The sequence below is a fragment of the Danio rerio genome, chromosome 3, assembly GCF_049306965.1.
Source record: "Danio rerio strain Tuebingen ecotype United States chromosome 3, GRCz12tu, whole genome shotgun sequence".
Lineage (NCBI taxonomy): Eukaryota > Metazoa > Chordata > Actinopteri > Cypriniformes > Danionidae > Danio > Danio rerio.
In genome coordinates this window covers 14146135-14163086 of record NC_133178.1, presented here as the reverse complement: position 1 = coordinate 14163086, position 16952 = coordinate 14146135, and the positions used below count along the sequence as shown (strand labels likewise).

Genomic DNA, 16952 nt, shown 5'->3' with positions numbered 1-16952 from the left:
ACAGAGAGAGCCCGAAGGGGAGGACCTTGTACTGCCACGCTCGACCCTCGAACGCAAACCGCAGAAATTGGCGGTGGCGTGGAAGAATGGAGACATGGAAATACGCGTCCTTCAGGTCTATGGCTGCAAACCAATCCCGAGGACGAACGCATTGGAGAATGCGCCTCTGCGTGAGCATTCTGAACGGCAGCTTGTGCAGACAGCGGTTCAAAACGTGCAGATCTAGGATTGGCCGTGACCCACCGCTCTTTTTGGGTACGATGAAGTATGGGCTGTAAAACCCACTCTCCATCTCGGCTGGAGGAACCGGCTCGATTGCACCCTTCGCCAGGAGGGCAGCAATCTCCTCTCGCAAGACAGGGGCGGACAGGGGGTTGACCCTGGAGAAATACACGCCCGTAAACTTGGGGGGCCGTTTCGCGAACTGAATCGCGTAACCGAGTCTGATTGTGCGTATGAGCCACCGCGAGGGGCTGGCCCGCGCTAACCAGGCAGGCAGAGCCCTCGCTAATGGAGTCATCGCTACAATCGCTGACGTACCAGCAGTGGGGCAGCGCGGAGTGGGTGTGCTGATCCGGGAAGCACGAGGGTCCCGCGGAAGAGCTGGAGGAGAGCGATTCGCTCTGGCTCCGCACCCCGACTCCGGAGAGGGGGCTGGAGGGCTGAGGAAAGGGAGACCGTCCCCCCAGCGCTCGTGAGCCACTGGCGAAGCACGTAGAGTCTGCGAGCCGGAAGGCAGCGCGTCCCGGACTGGCAGAACTCGTGCAGTCACATCCGGGGAAGGGAAAAAGTGCTCTTTTACTGATGTTTTGGTGGCACTGAAAAGTACCGTTGTTATCGGGGCCCCGCCCTCCAGCGGGGAAAGAGCAAGTTTCCTCTTCTCCGGATGGCCTGTCTCAGGGACGCTTCGCGGTCCGTTTACCGCACTTAACGGCGCCCTGGGCAGGAGGGGCTGCCTGCTTTCGAGGTGAACGCCGCGCCCGCTTGGCAGGAGGCGCAGGCGGGGGCGGGGCAGCACTCGTTGGCGGGCGCCCTCGGCGAGGAACAGCGGAAGTGGATGGCTCGGCGGGCGGAGCGGGCTTACGGCCACGCCGATAGATGACATTGCCCATCGCATCCGACTGCTCTTTCACCGCCTTGAATTCCTGGGTGAATTCACCGACGGTGTCGCCGAACAGGCCAGCCTGGGATATGGGCGAGTCAAGAAAGCGAACTTTGTCAACGTCGCGCATATCGGCCAGGTTTAGCCAGAGGTGGCGTTCCTGAACCACAAGTGTGGACATCGTCCTCCCCAGCGCACACGCGGCGGACTTAGTAGTCCGAAGAGCATAGTCGGTCGCGGTGCGCAGCTCATGTAATAAGCTTGGGTTGGACCCGCCCTCGTGCAGCTCGGCCAGCGCCTGCGCTTGGTAGCGCTGGTAGGTGGCCATCGCGTGCAAAGCAGAAGCAGCCTGGCCCGCAGCCTTATAAGCTCTGGCTCCGAGGGAGGCAGACAACCTACAGGCTTTGGACGGGAGGCGGGGCAAACCCCGCCACGTAGAGGCGCCGCGCGGACAAAGATTGACCGCGATAGCGCGCTCCACTGACGGGATCGCCTCATACCCCCTGGCAGCTCCGCCGTCAAGGGCGGTGAGGGCGGAGGCACTCGCAGCACGGGCAGAGAAAGGTGCCCTCCAGGACTGCGTGAGCCTACTGTGCACTTCCGGGAAGAAGGGGACGAGAGGCTTCGAAGGCTTCGCCTTCTGGTCCTCTACGTAGCACCCATCTAGTCGGTCCGGCCGCGGAGCTGGGGGATAAACCATCTCCAACCCCACGGCCGAAGCAGCCCGGGAAAGCACGGCTAACATGTCCGCTTCAGGATCCGATTTGACAGCGCTCACCTGCCCGGAGGGGGCGAGCGGGTCCGGATCTTCGTCGGACAGTGAAAGCCCACCCTCCGATGCCGCGGAGGACATCTGATCTCCGGTGTCAGCAAGTGTGAGAGCTACCATCTGGTTAGACGGATCACTCTCACCACCCGAAGCTTGGATGGAGCGCCGTGAGGAGCGAGAGGTCCGCGAGCCCGTGGGCGGCGGATTAGCTCCCGCTGAAACCCTCAGATCTGCCCGAGCGCCCGCTGCTTTTTTAGAGCAGGAGGCAACTGGGGTGGCTCGCTCTCTTGCGAAAGTTAGCCGCGATCTTAGCTGTGCAACGGTCATGGCATCGCAATGACGACATGAACCGCCCGCGAGCACCGCATTAACATGCTGGACCCCCAAACATGCAATGCAGTGATCGTGTCCATCATCCGGAGACAGGAAACCCCCGCATCCAGAAACGCACAGTCGGAGCGCCATCCTGAAAAGGACGTGCTGCACGACTGTGTTGCTCTTTTAGGAAAGTTGCAACTATACGCACCGCTCTGGAAGACCGGACCCAAAGAACCGCAGGCAAGGGAGTAACCCAGCTCGACCGTCTGCCACCGCGAAGACCCACTCTGGACCGGGAGACACACTCGTTCGCTCTGAAGTGCTGATCAGCAAGAGGAACCCTCATCGACTCACTCAGAAAGGATCTGAAGCGAAAAGGATGGCGTCTGCTGGCTTCAGGTGTGCTTATATGCTGAGATAATTGCAGATGTCGCACACCTGCGCAAGCTTACGCTGCCAATTAATTTCATTCATTGGCCCGTTCAATACTCTCCAGATAAGCGGCTTCTGATCCGAATCCTCCCATTCATGGCACTGAAGTTCCCCAACCGAAGGGGAAAGTAAGATACTTTACATAAAAGCTGTCAATTCGTAAATTTTGGATTTAGTGGCTAATTTAGATTAATACGTACAATCTCATTCATACAATTTAGTACAAATTTTGCTTATTCCCAAAGACGGTTGGGTTTAAGGGCAAGGTTTTGTGTCACGCCTCCCTTTTAAAATAGGTTAACTTGCAAAAATTCATATGAATTAGCCACTAAATAGACAAAACGTAAAATAGTTATGTTTCCTCTTGAGATCAGGCTGTGTTTACATTTAGTTCACAAGACAAAGAATAAATCAAATTAGGAAAATAGCTCTAGTGCAAAAGTTTATGAACCCTTACTTCTTAATTCAGTGCAGGGTTACCTGGATGCCATCAATTTATAGTATGTAGATAGTTTTTTTAACACTTTTACCAACCTGTTCTCTTTTTGTGCTCCATTGTACGAAAACATATGGCCATGAAGCTCTCATTGCAATGGAATTTTGCAAAGGCCTGTGTGATGACTGGCTGCTGTGAATATTTTTGGCAATGCAGTTTACAGTAAAAGTCTACTGTGGTTTGGTGCTGTTGTAATGACAGAGCAAGAGTGCAACCGATTCAGTTTTTCTCCTGCGCTCAAATATTCCACAACATCTGGTTATAGGAGTGCATGAGCTACGTGAGAAAAAAATGAGGGAAGATACTATAGCTGGCGAAAGATTACACCATTTATTTTGTCTTCCAAAGCCATAAACAGTACTGAAGTAGCACAGACCGCAGTAGCTCTCTTCCTCTAGATCTCTAACCATATACAGCGCTCTAGTTCTTAATCTTTCACAAAACAAAACCACTTTTCACGATAGTCTCAGTTATTTTTTCTCTATTTTAGTACAAATCTTCCTCTTTCGCTTTGCCACTTTTGCCATGCATGCACTGTTTACTTTGGCTTTCAAACTGATATCATGTGAGAGTGTGCCGTTCTGTACTGTAAATATTTACTGAGTTATTGGCTCAGCCAGCTCTATGCTTTCAGCTATGAAAACATAACAAAATCTCCCTACTTCTCTTCGGCCTTCGTGCTCAGATTAGGATTTCTAGATAAACCCCCACTTATCGCTGTCGGTTTTTGTTTTGTTTCTCACCATGCCTGTCTCTGTTAAAAATTTACTTCATATTATCTCATCTTTCACAGCCTTTGGACACAGTAAAGTTCAGGTCAAGTATAAGAAGAGATTATTAGATGATTTTTTGTTTTGTTCCATTTTTATGTTTCACTATTTGTTTTCCCCTGTATTGCCTCTTATGCATTTAAACATAGACTCTCCTCACTTTCTTATATTGCAGGTTTCACAAGGTTGATTTAAATATTAAAATATAAATAACACCACATGCACAAAAACAAAAATGTAACCTTCAACAAAACCAACGACCAGTAACTGCTTCATAAATGAAATGCCAAATACATCAATTTTAGTTGCATCAAAATGAACTACAAAATACAGCGGCCATAAATGCATCAAAATAAATCCATTAAATAAATCCATAATCCATTAACAGACCTATTGGATCAATCCCTTCATCATTAAACTGACTTAGTGAAGCAAGCAATGTTTGATAACACATGTTTCTCTGCCACTGTTTCACCTATAGGGGGTTGTGGCATAATGGTTTGAGAGTTGAACTTGTAACACAAGGTAGGTTTTTTTGAGATTAGTATAAATTTTGGACAAATTTCATACAGAAAGTCCTGTCTTAAAGATGATATCCTTTGGTTTAAATCATTTACTACAGATAATGAGTCAGAACATAGTACTGTATGCTGATTAAGTATCACCCATTGAGTGACCAGTAAAATTCCCATCATCCCAAGGGTGACAGGCCTTTATGATGAGTTCATTTTAATTTTTTTTTAACAGAACTTGCAATTAAACTCTTCTATACTCACTGTAAAACCTGATTTCTGAAACTTCCAAAAACTCTGCGACATAAATATCTGTTTTTGCAAGTAAACTCACATATATGTCCCACTGCTGCCGTGTAACAGGAGACTGGAGTATCATTAAATATTTGTGCTTCATATATTGTGACATTTTGACATCTTTAGGCATACATATTTCATCTTCATACAGTGCACCGGCAGATCAGCTACTGGTAGCCTATTTGAAATCAATGAATTGGAGGTATGGTCAGTGTAGGACTAGGAATGTCTTATTTTTTTCCGATCTACTTCAGCAATTCATCCATTATTTGTACAGTATACTCCTTCCTTCCCAGATTTTTTTACTTCCTCTTTAACTAGAAGATTCTCGGTTTAGTTCTTGCAAAGTATTTTACAGTATTTTGAAGCTATAAAAATACAAGACATAAAGTATGTTTGATGCAAAATATTAAGTCAATTTCATAAACCCGGTCAAATACAAAATTACAAAATACAGTGTTTTTAAATTTTGTATTTGTAATACATGTATCATAAATACTGTGTAGCAAGTATGATTTGATTTGTCGCGATAGCATATTTTTCAATGTGGGCCAATTGGTCAGAAGAGAAAGAACGGCTACTGGAGAGAGAAAAGCAGCACAGCAGATGAGTGAATAATCAAGCACAGTCATTTTTTTCTTCAATATAGTTTATATAATTAGAAATATGTTATGTGTTTGTGAATTTCTGTTCAATAAGTCTAAGTATTTATGTATAAATAGGTTCAATTATAAATTATAATAATGAAAAGTAAATGATTTTCTCTTTTTTTCTTTACACAGATGAACTTGAAGTCAATATACAGTTTAAACAAAGTTGTGATCAAGACAATCTGGAAGTTTCCAACACTTGAAACAAAATGAAAATGAATAAATATCTTGGAAAAACTACAACACTGTTACTTTTTGTATAAAACAACGTAAAGAAAGCAATAACTTGTAATAAAAATACTTGGCAGACTCAACTGTAATCAAAAAAGGAAAATAAAGAAACGAATCAAAAATAAATGACTCAATTCAACTCAAAATACAGGGTGGAATACAATATTCACACTTTCAACTATAAATCATTACACTGTTCAAGTGAATCGTTTACTGTTTACCGTTCAAAAGAATTGCTCAACTGTTCAAAAGAATCGCTCCACTGTTCAAAAGAATCGCCCCACGGTTCAAAAGATCGTCGCACTGTGTAAAAGAATCGTTTCACTGTTCAAATCAATCGTTTCGCTGTTCAAAAGATTTGTTTTGCTTTTTTCCGTACACAGTTCAATAATAAAAGATTCCGTTCAAGAGAACTGCTGATTCTCTCAGTTCAGCTCCACAGCTCGTGTTTTTCCGTTGAGAATTCAAGGAAAAGAAAGAAGAAGACAGGAGGATCGCGATGTCCAAGTCTCGTTTCTTCAAACAAAAACAAAAGAACTCTCCTACCAGTCCAATAGCTCAAACACACAGTCTAGTAGGTGAATCGGTTCCGTGGGTGGTTCGCCATACAGAAGTTTCGAGTCCAGTGTAAACCAGGGACTCGTCACAGTTGCTTCGACTCACACAAAAAAAAACCAGCCTTGCAAAACACAAGGCAAACATCAATTAATAGAATGTCTTTAACAATAAATTTCATATATACACGCTTCATATGCACATTTACTCAACATATACACACACTGATCATAACGTTCCTCAAATACCACATTTTGACACTACTTTAAATCATGTTAAAATAAAAACAATAAAAAAAACCACGAACTCACCAAGGAAATAATTCAAAATGAAAGCGAAAAACCAGGAAAACTCCAGGTGGCACTCGTGTGCAGATTTCACTCTCAGATACAAATCTTGTTTTTTCTCTCAATCCTTCATTAAAAATATATGATAGAAATCATTTCAGCATCATATTAATGGTCATTTTTCACAGTTAATACGCATTTAAAACATTAAAAGATATAAATCTAATAGTTTTCTACTGTTATTAATATAACAACTTACATCTCTGCATTCCCTTGCGAACACTGAATCACCATAGCAACGGTAAACACAAGCTAACAGACAAGAGAGATTTGTTATTGTTTGTAAAGCTGATCTGCTGCTACAGTGTAAGGCAGTAAGGCACGACGATGTCATTCTAAAGCACTACTCCCTTGAGTGCTGTATTATAAATTATTTATATATTGTAAATAAATAAATGTAGTATATATTATTTAATCGAGTATTCTGCCAATGTTTTTTCATATTTCTAAGGATATTTATATTTTTTCTATTGCTGTGTATTACCCACTAGTAACCTGGGTTATCCGGGTTACATCTGCCCATCCCTGACTACGGCCAATTTAGTTTATTTAATTAAGCTTTAGCGCATGTCTTTGTACTGTGGGGGAAACTGGAGCATCCGGAGGAAAACGACGCCAACACGGGGAGAACATGCAAACTCCTCACAGAAATGCCAATTGACCCAGTCAGGACTTGAAGCAAGTGCTAACCACTGAATCACCGTGTCGCCCCAGATGCACAATTGCTATAATAAAATAATCTGACATCAATGTATAATAACCACTAAAAGTTCTGCACCGGGTAACCCAGCATGTGGGTTAATGTGCTGATGTAGATGATAATAATGAAGATAACTCATAATGACCCTGTATTTTTATGGTTCATTATCGTCTGATTATGTTTCGTGCCCTAATGTTATAACACTGGCTATTTTTAAGGTAACATTTAGAGATATAAATTTTATAAACGTTTGCATCATTTATTAACACATGTATCCACTAGATGTAATTTATCCATCTAAAGCAGGGGTGCACAAACCTTTTCGTGTAAAGGGCCAAAATCCAAATATCATTGATAGCCATGGGTCGAAAACAAATATACCCAACTATTAAGTTGCCATGTGTAATTTTCTAATTACTTCCAGAATATTTATAAATAAAAAACATTAATTTGAATCGAATTAACTAATGCAGTATAACTTTAACGTATTGCAATAAAAACAAATCACATTTATAACAGTGTAGTTCAGTGCTGTATGCACTAGTCAAGCAGAATCTGCCCTTGCTTTGATTCACTCACCAAAGCCTCTGCATTGTTGTCTATCCGTCGGGTGACAGTGTGTACATTTTAAACTAAATACGATAAACTTAAACCATTTAAATTGAGCATTTAATTTCAGATAGCTTTTTTGTAACACATACAATGGTACATTAAATTATAATAACAATCTATAAATCATCCTCATCATTCTCCCTCTCTTCTCAGATGGGATGGTGAGCCAAATTTAAGGCCCTATTTTGGGCATCTCTGCTCTGAAGCCTGATGCTCTCCTAAGCTTCTTTCTCAATAGGGCGTTTGAAAAAAACACTCCATGTGTCCCTTCACTGTGTCCGTACGAGGCCTAGCTAGTAAGCTAACAAAATATCGGAAAGCGTAAACAAACGCTTAAAATTCGTTAATCTTTAATAAATTAATGCTTTTCGATTGTAGTTCGTGTACTAATACACAAGGTGAATCTGGAGAGAATCTCGCAGTCGTGTGTTGGAAGGTGAGATTGGCGCTTTTCTTGCTAATCTGCGTGCGCGCGGAGGGCGTGATCTGAGGTCTGTTATGCATGTGCATATCAGCTACACAAATAACACGTACAGCTAAATGCTTTGTTATTACTAGCATTATCGAAGTGCTCCGTTTTTGTTTAATGTGTTAAGTGTTGTTCAGATTTTATGGAGTGTATACACGTCCATGTTTAGCAACAAAAGTATAGTCAAAAGCTATATGTTTATCTTCTCGAGGGTTGCTTTAATTCCAGTCTTATTTATTATAATTAAATCAAAATTACTTTTTTACAGGTATAATGGCTTTAGTGTCAGCAGACACCAAAATCGCTGAGTTGCTAAATGAGTTGCATCAGCTCATAAAGCAAACCCAGGTGAGTTTGCACCAGCACTGTAGTATATGGCTTTATAAAACAATCACTTTACTCCAAAAATAGAGTTGCTATGTTTATATTGATGGTTCAGTGAATAATTTCTAACATCTGTGAAACATTTAGATGAATTGGAGGTAAAGTTGGCATATTAGCAGCCAATGACTGTCTAAGTATAACATTGTTCACAATCAAATAAATTATGCTAATGTTGTTTTCAAGTCATACTTGCATGTGATTTTCGACTGAAATTCAAAATTACCATGGTAAACAATATAGGGAGCTTGTCACTGAACCAATGTGCCAATATAAAACCAACTTTACCTTAATTTATGATGACAGGTTTTCAATATTTTAGATGCATGGTCCCTAAATCTGTTCACTCCTGTGCAAAGGACTTCCATAATCTATTTGATATGTAATTAATATTGTATTATTAATAAAAAATATCTAGAAAATACAATGTTAAAATTAGTTTTGTTTGGAGTAAAATAAAATAGTATTTGGTAAGCATTTATTTTTGTTAAGTTTTGTTAAGTTACATTATATAGGCTATAGGCTAAAATCTCCAACTTGTAGTACAGCATTTATGCATTTATTTAATTTACTTGTTTAAAATAAAAATGTATTCCTAGTAATCTAATTTGTATTTTTTTATTGCATTTAATCGCAGTTTTTTGTTTTTGTTTTTTTATGAAATCGGAGATTACTCCTTTGAATCTAAATTGAATCATTTTTGTTTTAATTCGTGTATAATTATTATTCTTTGAATCCCGTTATTCCAGTTTTTCTTTTTAAAATATTTTAATCTTATTTTAATTTTATTAATTCATTTTTTATTAATATTTCTTTTCATTTTAATTGTTCATTTATTTTTTTAACATTTGTACATTTCCATCCACCTCCTTGAATTCCCTTGTGGCCTGCTGGACCCCAGTTTAAAAATCTCCTGCTTTAGAATCTTATTCAAATGTTCTTTACACTAAGAAATCAATGGTTCTAACAGGACAGTTCACCTCAAAATTTAAATTCTGTCTTCATTTACTCGTCCTCCACTTCTTTCAAACCTGTTTGAGTTTTGTTGAACATCAAAGAAAACATTTTGAAGAAAGACAAAAAGCGGCAGTCAATGACTTCCATAGTATGTTTTGTTTCTACCATGGATGTCGGTGGCTGCTGTTTTCAGGCATTTTTCAAAATATCTTCTTTTGTGTTGAACACAAACAAAGAAACTCATACAATTTTAGAGCCACCTGACTTGTGTGAGTAAATGGTGATTACATTTTAATTTTGGATAACTTTAAGAGCTCTTTACTTAACACTTTCATAGAATTACTGCATAAACACGATTTGAAAGCTTAATTTTTTAAGGAGTTTTTCTGCTCAGTTTAACCTCACATGGTATTTATATCCTCATTTCTGTAAAACACTCACAGGAAGAGCGATCGAGAAGCGAACACAACCTTCTCAACATCCAGAAAACACATGAAAGGATGCAGACAGAAAATAAAAGTAAGGCCTACAAATGTAATCACAAATGTAATCATATATGTGAATTTAATTTGCCCCACATTGAATATGCTATATCTTCTTCCTCAGCCTCTCCATATTATCGGACTAAATTGAGAGGTCTTTACACCACAGCTAAAGCAGATGCTGAGGCAGAATGCAGGTAAGCTAAAGTGAATGTTGCTTGCGTTTGGTTTCTCTTGATGCACATGTATATTAATGCAAGTGATGCATTTTTACTTTAATTTTATTTTAGCAACAGGTACATGAGGACCAGATGTTGAAATTGTTCTATTCAGTGTTGACTTGTTTCATTTCACTTGAACTGAAAGTGCCTTGAAAATGTAAGACTATATAGCGCCACCTTGTGGTACTTTTGCCAAAGTCTCTCAAAAGTACAGAGTTATACCTAAAATTGTATACAAGGCAATTAACAACACAAATTAATGATGTATATTAAGTATTTTTTTCAGCAACTAGGATGTCTTAAGAGCTAGTAAAATTGCAAAACAAACACTTGATTATGTTTGATTATGTACATATTTACTTGATTATTAATAGGGCTGGGCAAAGATTAATTGTAATTAATTACATTTAAAATAAAGTCTGTTTGACAATTTGACATATGATTAACACACATACATAAATCTACATTTGTATCATATATATATATATATATATATATATATATATATATATATGTATGTATGTATGTATGTATGTATGTATGTATGTATGTATGTATGTATGTATATATATATATGTTATATCCAAATACAAAAAAAGTCTCAAATATTTGCATACATATATTTATTTATACATAATAGATATTTTAAGTTTGTACGTAATTTTGGATGTGATTAATCAAAGTATAAACTAATTTTAGAAAATACTTAAGCATCAAATATGATGCATTAGGCCTTTGAGGAATGAGCATTGTGTTGTTTTAAAAATAAATACAATCCTATCAAGTATATTATTAAGATATGAATTCATAATTATATGAATTTCATGTAACTAGTCAGCTATGCATGGAAAGATTTCATTGTTTAGATGCAAGCTTTTAGAATTTCATCATGCCTTTTTTGGCCATATAACTAAATAACAAACAACAACTGTGTCAGAGTGCACACCTTCTTTTCCTCAGTCTGAATCAATGTATTCTTTCTTTATAAATCAGGTTTTACAGTGTTAAACGATCTGATTTATCTCAATCCCTTCCGCAGTATACTTCGACGGGCGCTTGACAAAATTGCTGAAATTAAATCTCTTTTGGAGGAGAGACGGATTGGTGAGTGTAGGATTTTTGCATCAGGCAATTGCGGAAACCTATTGACACTTCACTTACAACAGGCATGTCCAAACTGCAAAGTTTAGTTCCAACCCCAATCAGACACCCCTGGGCTAGCTAATCAAGCTTTTAATATGCTTTCTAGAAACATTTTTGCAGGTGTTTAGAGGCAAGTTGGAGTTAAAATCTGCAGGACACTGGCCCTCCAGGATCGAGTTTGAACACCCCTGACTTACACCATTTGGTCTCTGTCTGCATTATTTTGATCATGTGACTTTATTAATGTTTATGTATATATATATATATATATATATATATATATATATATATATATATATATATATATATATATATATATATATAAACATTAATAAAAAGTTTTGGAAAAGTCTGGAAAAGTTTTGGAAAAACAGAAAAATCCACAAAGTTTTGGAAAATTCATGGAAATTAGTTTAACAAATATCTGTATACTTGAATTAGGGCTGCGTGATTTTAGAAAAATCTGACATTACTATGTTTTGTATTTCTGTGATATATATTGCAATGTAATTAAAATTTAAGGTTTATTTGGATTGTTAGGGGGATTTTGTAAGGGAGTGAATCTCAAATAATATATAACAGATAAATTACAAACATATATAAATAAATTATAGTTAAAATAAGGGAATGATAGTTTTCAGTTAATCATTATTCAGGGACAGTTATTGAATAATCAACACTGCCTAGTCTTCATTTTATATTATTTAATCTTTCTTGAAGTTACTAAAAAATAAATGTTTTATATATTATATAAAATATTGAAATGTTCACACAGTCACTCACTCAAAGATTAAAATGTACTCACTATTTACTCTCACTTCACTTGTTAAATTACATTATTTTTGTGCTCATTAAAAAAAGAAAAGAAAACTCATAAATGTTTCTGTTAATCTCTTTGAAATGCCTGCAGGGGATAAACTTTTAATCCATTATGATTAAACTCTATATTAAACTATAATGCCATATTTATTGCTATATTTAGTACATTAAAATACGGCCAATGTTACCAGTTGAAAACTAATGTATGGAAAGAGTCTTTAAAATGTTCCTAAAAGTTATTGAATTTCACTCTCTAATTCCTGTATACACTGTTATATTTTCCCCTTTCTGCAGCTGCGAGAATGGCAGGAGTGTACAGCGACAATGACCCACCCAGAAAGACCATGCGCAGAGGAGTCCTGATGACCCTTTTACAACAGTCAGCCATGACACTTCCGCTATGGATCGGCAAACCTGGCGAAAGGTACCATTCTGTACCTGCCTCTTCGGTTCATTTTAGAAAATGTTGTCAGTGCTAATAGCTTAGTGGTTAGTCCCTCGACATATAGCACTGAGGTGCTTACAGTGACCCAAATTCGAGTCCCGGCTCGAGGCTCTTTGCCAATGTTTTTCCTCTCTCCATCCTTTCCTGTCTCTGCTCTACTGTGCTATAAAAATAAAGGTAAAAAAAAAACAACTAAAAATAATAATACCCCCCCCCCCTAAAAATAAATAAATCTAATTGTGTAGTGGATAAATTGTTGTTATAAGTCACTAAAGATTTCTTACTCTTTCAGTCCTCCACCTCTGTGTGGCGCTATACCTGCAAGCAGCGACTATGTGGCTAAGCAGGGGGACAAAGTGGCGGCTCGAGTGAAGGCTGTGGATGGTGACGAACAGTGGATTCTTGCTGAAGTTGTCAGCTACAATCACTCCACTAACAAGTATTTATTTAGCAGTTGTTTTCTGGGATTGGCTTATTTCATTTTATTTTGTGTGAAATGGTAGCAATATGGTAATGTGATGATTTCTTTCCCAGGTATGAGGTCGATGATATTGATGAAGAGGGTAAAGAGTACGTACAGTTCCATTTATCAGTTTTGTCTTATTTTCTCACCCATACACAATTTTGGAGGTTTAAAAGGGTCGGATAGACTGTTTTTTCAATGAAGATTAAAAAAATATATATAATTTTTATGCTGCAAGGACACAAAAAATGTATGAAAAGTCACAATAAAGGAAATTTACAGTGTTATAAATGTTTTATAAACTAAAAGTAATTTAGTTATTTATAGTATTTAAAAATATATATTTAGTTTCAATAAAAATATTTCCTAGCATATCTGTTTTCAATATTGATTTCATACATCTGTGGTTTTTAACAGAAGATGGCGCTCTAGGCTAGTATATTGTACATTTGGCTGTATCATGCAAGTTGTGAGATAACTGAAAATGCACTCACTATGAATACTCTTGTACTTCGCTTATGATAAAGGCTAGAGTAATGGCTGTTAAAAATGTATTCTGATATATTTGCCAAGTTATATTTTAATGTGTCTGATCAAATACATCAAGCTGTGGATGGCATAAGCTAATACTTTGGAAAATATTTTAAAAGTTATATTTACTTCAAATTTTAAATAGCAGTTTGATTAAATAGAGAAACAAATAATGGCGTGCATATGTTCCTTATTTACTCACCTGCTGTTGTATTCAGGAGACACACGTTGAGTCGCAGAAGAATAATTCCTCTCCCACAGTGGAAAGCAAATCCTGAGACGGACCCAGAGGCCCTGTTCAGTAAAGATCAGCTGGTTCTGGCTCTCTATCCACAGACCACCTGCTTTTACAGAGCTCTGATCCACACACCACCACATCGGGTGAGCAAAACAAAACTCAAACTAGAGAAAATGTTCCTATTTCACATACAGACTTTAATAGTAAATGTGTGAACAAGCCCTTTCTACAAATATTGGATAATTTGATCTGGCAGTTTTCTGGAATGAGTTGTTGTAAATTGAGGGCACTTTACTTTTATTTACTGTTACAGTTGTTCTGCTAGTTTTATAGCAATTTACTGGTATTGCTGTGTAAAATGGGTTAAAAACTAAATTAAGTGTAGGAAAAGACTTTAACAGTTGTCAGTCTAAATTGTGCATGATTGAGGTTTGTAACAGTGCTGCTTTGAATGCTTTATCTCATCTATCATGATATTTAGTCTTATAGGATGTAATGAAGACCACAACTCCCATAATTCATACTCTGTCACTGCGTCATCAAACTATACATTTGTTAGTTGTGAATATGTGCCCTCTAGTGGTGAAAATTGCATACTGTGCCTTTAATGTCTGATAGAGATTAATTATTGTGGTTTTATGTCAACACTAGATCGTTTGTGTGTGAGATGAAGAATAGTTCATTCACATCTGACACACCTGACCTCTTTTTCCAGCCTCAAGATGACTACTCGGTTCTGTTTGAGGACACATCTTATGCTGATGGGTATTCTCCACCTCTTAACGTCGCCCAGAGATATGTAGTGGCCTGCAAGGAGAACAAGAAGAAGTGACCGAAATGTACAAAAGCAGGACGTTGTGTTCAGAAACTGCCTGCATGATTGGTGTGATTGAATTGAGAGTTTGTTCTGTTTTAATGTGCATTCGTCTCCTTTTTTTGTTTTGTTAACATGTACATATTACTGGGCCGTATATTTTGTACTGCATCTTTTTCACGCTGTTTTTGTGGATCTAAATGCAAATGAGTTGTGCTAAAGTAAATAAATCCTGTTCGTTTGAATGAAAAAAGGCACACAAATATATTGTCTGGACTCTAAACAATACAAAAATACAAGTTTTTAAGTAAAACTACGACAGATATACAGGCATACATAATCCAAATAATGTCAATCAGTATAATCTTTTAACGGCAGATGTTTTTTAAATCATTTTGTATAATACTTTTAATATATTTAATTACAATCTTGATCTTGAATTACATTATTATTGTTATTTTAAGAATAATCTATACTTTTAGATTAAAGCATAAAGGCTATTACTGTACTTTGAGTTTGTTTATTTATTCTACAAAATAGTTATACAACTCATTGTGCCCTACTACATCTTCTTTGCATGATCCCCTCTTCAACAAAATATGAAACTTTTTGAATGGTTGAGAGAATCGAGAGACTTTTTTTAAAATAATTTTTTTACTGCATAACAAGAACAGTAGCATACAAAAAAATTGAGGAATACAGTGCTTACATCTTTTCTTACATCAAAAGCCACTTTTCCACTATCGTGCTGAACCGTTCTTTATGCTGAACTGTTCTGTTCCGGGCCAAACAGCACAGATACGGTTTCATTTTCCACTGTCGTGCTGCATCAAAGCTCTTTGGAACGTTACACAAAACGCATTGCCTTGGTAACGCAATGTAATTGGCTTCCTTTGTTTAATTAAATTTAATTAAAAGTCGAAAGTTTTTTTTATGTTTATGTGTAAAAGCGAAAGCAAACGCATGACTAAACACTGTAATGCCACTCTCTCCTATAAGGGTGTTAAATATAGCTACATGTCACAGCAACGGTATTTATCTAAAGGTTGCATGTTGCGCAGCTCTGGGCAATTTTTATTTGGAGGGAAAATGACCAAAATGTAACGTGATGACTGAAAATGATTGGAGGGGAAATAAATAATATATTTAAAATCTTCGTACACAACAGAAAATTAAAACAATGACAATGCAACAATAATAGTGCATGTATTAGTGGAAGAAATATATTTTTGGACTGGCCTTATCAAAAGAGAGCGGGCACTTTCACTAATGAACAATATAGCACTTAAATTATTTCATTTTTAACTATCAATAAACTGCACAGCAGTTTTATATCAAAAGTTAATAATGATATAAAATATACTACATTTTGATAGTAAAATATAACCTTTCTAGCGATGGCTGTTATTTGTTTTAGTATTTAAACATTAAATAACGAATGCAGCAAGTGAAATAAAAAACGAATATATGAAACAACACATCAGGATATAAAGGACTATAGTATTTAGCAAAATGCTGCTCTTTTAATATTTGGATTTTTTTTTTTATTTTAACTATTTTTTTTGTCTTCATAATCAACTAACGAGTTATACACAAATTCCTGCTAGATGTTTTAGAAAATATTTTGCACAACCCAGTAGGCAACACAGAAATTTGCACAGAAAATGATTCCAAAATTTCATACAACCTTATAGTTTTATTTATTTTTAATGTCTTTTAGGGTTTCGATATAATGCTCAAGATCAATTTTAAACAAATACATGTTAGTTTATCATTAGACCATTTCTGTTTGTGTACATGGTACTTCCCATATATAATCATTAAATTAATTTTTAAAAATTGCTCCAAAATTGTATTATTATGGTGTCAAACAAATCTTTACAAAACTATTTAATTTTTTTATTTGTAAGTTTAAATATAAGATGATCAACATCAAACCAAAACATTTGGGTATTCGTGCATTAAAAAAAATAGGTGTTTTATCGATTCCTCCTCTAATTCACAAAAAGTGCATGCAGATTCCATGTCGCTAAAAAAAACGTAACAACTTGTTTCACTGGATAAATCAAATGAATTAGTTTATTTGTCACTTTAACTTTATTGGTGAGACAGTTTCCTCTACTCAATCTGCTCAAATAAGTAATGCATTTTTGTTCATGTATGAATTTTCCAACCAAAATAAAAAAGTTGAAGATAAA

General features: G+C 37.2%; 2 protein-coding genes and 1 long non-coding RNA gene across 8 annotated transcripts in view; 2 read left to right on the top strand and 1 right to left on the bottom strand.

Moving 5' to 3' along the window:
- The window catches only part of doc2a (double C2-like domains, alpha), a 208534-nt gene extending 193790 nt beyond the window's left edge, over nucleotides 1–14744 (bottom strand). For 3 of the 6 annotated variants that reach the window (XR_012400881.1, XM_073944221.1, XM_073944220.1), the window contains exon 1: nucleotides 14639–14741. Coding sequence is in view for 2 of the 6 variants with exons in the window: in XM_073944219.1 (XP_073800320.1) it covers nucleotides 13905–14080 (176 nt within the window). In the remaining 4 variants the exon portion in view is untranslated. Of the gene's footprint in view, nucleotides 1–13904; nucleotides 14084–14638 lie in introns of those variants that run through there. The other 3 variants (XM_073944219.1, XM_073944218.1, XR_012400880.1) reach the window with 2 other exon arrangements.
- LOC137490042 (uncharacterized) overlaps nucleotides 1–16952 on the top strand; it is an 846477-nt gene that overhangs the window by 476804 nt on the left and 352721 nt on the right. The window lies entirely within an intron of this gene.
- On the top strand, nucleotides 8068–15007 carry sgf29 (SAGA complex associated factor 29). Its single transcript, NM_001005986.1, is given in 10 exon segments — nucleotides 8068–8227; nucleotides 8529–8608; nucleotides 10042–10117; nucleotides 10205–10277; nucleotides 11341–11405; nucleotides 12558–12687; nucleotides 13001–13147; nucleotides 13243–13278; nucleotides 13921–14083; nucleotides 14656–15007. Coding segments are annotated over 8 exon segments (750 nt in total). The 5' UTR covers nucleotides 8068–8227; nucleotides 8529–8608; nucleotides 10042–10098; the 3' UTR covers nucleotides 14773–15007.